The 6,000-nt window shown below is 33.2% G+C and overlaps 1 protein-coding gene across 1 annotated transcript in view; it reads right to left on the bottom strand.

Annotated features, from left to right (window-relative positions):
• Positions 1–768: 768 nt before the first annotated feature.
• avpr2aa (arginine vasopressin receptor 2a, duplicate a) overlaps positions 769–6,000 on the bottom strand; it is a 30,263-nt gene continuing 25,031 nt past the window's right edge. Inside the window, exon 6 of the mRNA XM_056449948.1 lies at positions 769–2,187. Coding sequence (XP_056305923.1) covers positions 1,988–2,187 — 200 coding nt within the window. The 3' untranslated portion in view covers positions 769–1,987. The remainder of the gene's footprint in view (positions 2,188–6,000) is intronic.

Below are 6,000 nucleotides of genomic sequence, written 5' to 3'. Positions count from 1 at the left end.
TTTAAATGTACTTTTTTATTTCAGTCACAGACCAACAAAAAACATAATAATAATTTGAAAAAAAGCAAACAATGTCATCAGTTCAAAAACGTATTATGAGTTTCAGAAAAAAATAAATCTAAATTGTGAAATTATGTGAACTGTTTAGAATTGAGAACATTTTTTTTTCATTAACCTTATCAGTTAATTTGCCATTTAGCACTACACAAGCAGACATATGAAGTGATCTTTCTGATTAGGTTGAGAAGAATTTTAGCCTGTTCGTTCTTACAGTCCAGATGCCGGATGATAGCCTCATCTCCACATGTTATGGCTGGAATGAGATACTTTCCTGGAGGGATGCGGTTTATCTTCATCAAACTTTCAATCCTAATTTATGCCATAAGTTGAACTTTCATCTTCTTTGTCCGCAGTGCATTCTTTAAATAGCTGTCTGGATCATCCAGGTGGTCTTTGACAAATCGTTACAGTGTAAGCCTGGGGCCATTTGCTAAATGCTGTCTTCTTTTAATCGTTTATTCTTCTGTGAAGACTGACAACTGTGCTCTGTCTATTTAATTTGCACACATGAACAAACATTTATAGATATCAGTAAATAAAACTGATTTTGTCCATAAAATCAAAATGGTAACAAATTCTGCATTAATGCGATAAAGGACTAGATTGCAAAACAATAAATAATTCCAAATGCATTCATTTAAATGCTTTATTTGACACTTCAGCAGTATTTCTTTAAAGATTACTTCAAATATATGCAGTTTTGGGATTTATTTGAATTATTTTCGTATCTGGACTACAGTATATATACAATAACAAACATTTGAAAGACATTCTGTCTCTTTAAAATGTAGAATAAATATATTTACTGTAGATAAACATCTTCAATAGTTTTTTAAAAACGTATTTACAGTATATTAACATTATGTGTTTTACTATTATTTAAACAAATATATAAATAGCGTGACATCAGCTACAGAAATATTCTCTCAATCAGTACTTTGGTTTGCTTTCCTAGTATAAATTTCCAGCCGTCCTTAAAACTTGATACTTTTTTCCAGACTCATGTGTTTAGGAGTAAAATGATTTATGTATGACTTAAACCAAAATGCTGATTAAGAAAATGCTTTTGCAGACAGAATTCTATATACATCAAGGCACTGTGTGACTCATGTCATATTAGATTCTCTTCCTTTACCGTCGTCTCATATTCATTATGACTTCCTGTAATCTTTGCATGACTTTAAATAATTGGCCCATAAATAATTCAGCTCTTATTGAGGAACTGAAAGTGTTTCCGCTTTGCATGCTGCTACTGTTTCACAGAACACACACATAGTCAGTAAGTCACATTAAATATACAAATCAGTTCAAATACGTTCAGCATGCGAGCCTGTACCTTTTAGTATCGGACATACATAAAAGTCATTTGTCAGATATTTGTCCAGTAACAAACACATCACTTTCAGGCCTGCATGGATTTCAACTGTCCTCTTGATATATATTTTCCATTCATTGATCACATTATTCATCGTCTTCCTCAGTTTTTTTCCATGAAAGCTTTGAATCTGAAGCAGACTTGTGGCAAGAAAGACTGATGAATGGGATGAAATGACTGGCTCAGAGGTTAAGGCCTTAATCCCGTCTTCCTCTGCAGATAAGACGTTTATCTCCATCAATAAAATATAGTGTTTAATAAATAATTTCAGTTGCTTTGGAGTTTAATTAAGTTTATTATGACGGTCAGTAAGCTGTTTGTTATAATAGTTGATAAGACAGCAAATGTAAGCCTCAGTTTTTGCACAAAATCCTCATTTATATCACATGCTGGTTATAAAAGTGCCACTTTTAGCTGTTCACTCGGATAAAGCAACATCTTCAGCTTGTTTTTAATAGACATACAAAGAGATATGGCAATATATATATGACAAATATACCCGCATAAATCTCCACATCTGCTGATGCTCAATTGTGTCTTCTTCTGTTGGTGTCAGTACTGGTTGTCCTTGGTAGTGGAGGTGTTTATATCACTGGAGTGGTCGTACAATGAGCTCCTACGGGGCAGTTTTGGCCGACAGCGCAGCAGGGCGAGAAGTTCACGGGACACACTGCTGGAGAAGGCCGTGTAGATCCATGGGTTGGTACAGGAGTTCAGACTGGCCAACAACATCAGGATGGTGAAAGCCACTCCTGAGGATATAGAGGAGGTGAGAAGAGAAAGACGAATCAATTTCAAGTCAATTATTTTGGAGGTCATGTTATTGTCCTTGTTTAAAGGGCACTGAGCTACTAATATAAACCACATTAGAGACGGTGACACCTTGAAATGTGCTGTTAGGAAAGCTTGACTACCGTAAATCCTTGTTTCTACTTTTACAAGCCCATGTCAGGGATAAAAGCGAACGTCTTTTAATTTATGGACAAACAATTCTCCTGTTATTTTAATAGAATGTTCAAATGTATCTGATTTTTATAACGTTAGAGCAGAAGCATTTACACTCCTGTGGTTGTATTACAGAAAGATCCCAACTATAAAGGTCCCGTGAAACAAAATAACGTTTTTTTTTAGATGTTAGTATTGGTGTGTTAGATTTAATGGTATCTATAAGCTAGTGTTCTCCAAAAGAGTGACAAATGTTGCGTTCAGAAGATATAAATCTGATATAAATCTCCGAAGCTTGCAGTTTGTCACTTCCGCCTAAATGGATTAGCAATTTATTTTCAACTCTTCTCACCAGTCAAATGCTCTCTAGTATCTGACATGCCCCACCCCCCTCAAGACGCTTCTCATTTTCTTTTCGTTTGAGCGCTTGTTCTCAACCACTCTCTCTGACAGGGCTGTGATTTTTTAAAAAGTTTTTTTTTTTCTATGTCCCACCCTCTTTTCATGTTTCAGTTAAGATTACATGAAACATCAAATAAAAAATTCATATTTTAAAGCACTTCATTCATTCATTCATTCATTCATTCATTCATTTTCCTTCGGCTCTGTCCCTTTATTCATCAGGGGTCGCCACAGCGGAATGAACCACCAACTTATCCAGCATATGTTTTACACAGCGGATGCCCTTCCAGCTGCAACCCAGTATTGGGAAAACATTGATAATAATTTTACTTAAATATTTCTTGAACATCAAAGCCACATTGAACTCTCTGGAGGATCATGTGATGCTGAAGACTAGGGTTGTCACAATACTGGAAATCCGTACCAATTGATTCTGAAAATTTGAAAAACGTCAATTTCCCGCTAACATTTGAGCACTCTGGAGCATGTTCTTAAACAGCGTTGATTTGCCATTGTGTTCACGTGCTGAGCAGAAATGACTGTGATTGGCCGTAAAGGTAATCAGTTCACCGAACTCACCGCAGTATACTGAGTGTACCCACAGATACAGGGACACTGGAGTGTTTCAAACTCATGTCGATCAGCTGGTTTGTCTATAAGCTGACATACGAGCGATCCGCTGATGAATGGCTACTTTAAAACGCTGTTTAAAAAGTTTAAAAAGCGCTCAAATGTTAGCGGAAATTGACGTTTTTAAAATTTCTGTATCGATTGGTACCAAATTCCAGTATTATGACAACCCTACTGAAGTCTAGAGAAATGGCTGCTGAAAATATAGGTTTGCCATTACAGAATTAAATGACTATTTAAAATATATTAAAATATAAAAAAAGTTATTTAATTCAGAATAACTCCTCACAATATTACTTTATTTTTCAAAAAACATTAAAATACTGTGTCCTATCAACCACATTTTTTACTTAAACGTAGTAGAGGACAGAGCTTACTCTATAAACTGAAACATCCAAGCAGAGATTTACAGTATAATAACAACAAAATATTAAAATATCCTTTTCCAATGTGGGAAATTTAGTAAGAAAATCAGATATACTAAACAGTTTATAGTACATTCTGCTGTTCAATCAGTGCAATTTGTTGCCCATTTGGCTGCAAGTAAACAGCTGAAGCTAATCATATGCAGCTGGAGCAGGAGCGCAGATGTGTGTACATTAGCAGGTTCCAGTGACCTGTGCTGCAAGATATCAACATCTGGTTAGTGATGGAAGAGATGAAAATGGGTTATTTATTGGTGTGAAGAAATGGGCTTCAAATATGCATTTGTCTAAGAGGAGAAAGAGATATGGAGGGCATTTAAAGGGCATTTCTTTTAGTAAACAAGGACTTGACTCATTGCATTGACAGGCTCCACATTTCCCAGATAATTTGCAGCCAATCCAAAGCACTTCCACAATCCTGGCAGTCTGTGCTCTTGAAGCGGAATTAATAATACCTTTATTAAACAGCCACAATGGCTATGCTACAGTTGCGCTCAAAATTATTAGCCCCCTGTTTATCCCCCCCCCCCCCAAATTCTGTTAAACAGAGAGATTTTTTTCCAACAGATTTATTATACACAACATAATAGTTTTAATAACTCATTTCTAATAACTGATTTATTTTATCTTTGCCATGATGACAAGTTATTGTATAACGATGGTTTGTTCTGAAGACAGTCGAAAAGAAATATAGCTTAAAGGGGCTAATAATTTTGACCTTAAAATGATTTTTAAAAAATTAAAAACTGATTTTATTCTAGCCAAAACAAAACAAATAAGACTTTCTCCAGAAGAAAAAACATTATTGGAAATACTGTGAAAACTTCCTTGCTCTGTTAAACATCATTTAGGAAATATTTTTAAAAATCCCCAAAAAAATCAAAGGGGGTCTAATAAATCTGACTACAACTGTATATTCATTGGGTAGAACCTGATTATAAGTAATTTTTATTATGTAAATGAATTTAACAAATTGAGTCTGCTTGTAAATATTTTAACACCGTTTTTGTAAAATGCTCACAATCAAATTAAATACTTTTTGTTTTGTTTTTTGTTTATTACTTATTATTCACACACATGTATTTATTTTCTCAAATTGTACAAATAAAGATACAAGTATACAAATTATAATCTTTAAAAATTCATTATTATAAATATTAAAAATAAAGATCTTTGCACACACATGCCACTTGTCAGGTGACCATCAATATACATGAATTGTTACACTCTGTAGAAAACAAATGGCAGGTATATTTGTGGTAATAATAAATAATATAAAATAGAATAATAAACTATATTTTCTACACTGTAAAACTGATTCATTTTACTAGAAAATACTTTTTCACTTATTTATCTAATTTATTTGAGGGTTTTTCACCTTTAATTGCGATAGGACAGTAGATGTTACTGACAGGAAAGTATTGGGAGCAGAGAGTGGAGTAAGGTTGGCAAAGGACCTCGAGCCGGGAATCGAACTTGGGTCGCCGTGAGCACCATGGTGCGATATATTAGAGCGCTTCACCACGAGGCTATTGGTGCTGACCTATTACACTTTTATACTTAAAATTGTCAGTGTGACAGTATACCAAATTTCTTTCAGTGTATTCACATTTCTTAATTTAAATTTTCTTTAGTGACTTTTTTATTTTTTCATTAGTTATTGGCTTGATTCTAATTGTTTGAACAGAAATGCAATGTTATTTAAGGAATAGAACAAATAGGCTAGTTTCAGACCGATTTTAACCACATTAAAGTTTTATATCACTTCGTTAAATAATTTAGTTTTTTTTGAAAGTCAAATTAATATTTTATATGGTAAATATGATATGATAAATATGTCAGTATGATGATTTTCAGTGTTTTTCCCACATATTTACTGTATGCTTTATTAATCTATATTACGGGAAAACTCTCTCTCATAAAAACAATATAAGGGATTTATTATATAAGTGCCACTGATAAAAATTTTGCTATATCAGTTTGTTTGCTATTACTTTAAAACTTACGGAAACTATATATTTATTTATATTTTATATCAAAGTGATAGAAAATAATTACATTCAAATCATTGTTACGAATTATAGGTCAAAATTATTCTGAATATATTACATGTAAAATATATATATATTATTATTTTACTAACTGTATCAGTGTATTAACTAA

This window comes from Danio aesculapii, chromosome 23 (genome assembly GCF_903798145.1).
Source record: "Danio aesculapii chromosome 23, fDanAes4.1, whole genome shotgun sequence".
NCBI lineage: Eukaryota > Metazoa > Chordata > Actinopteri > Cypriniformes > Danionidae > Danio > Danio aesculapii.
Note: the sequence above shows the minus strand (reverse complement) of the source record. Positions and strands in the feature narration are given on the sequence as shown.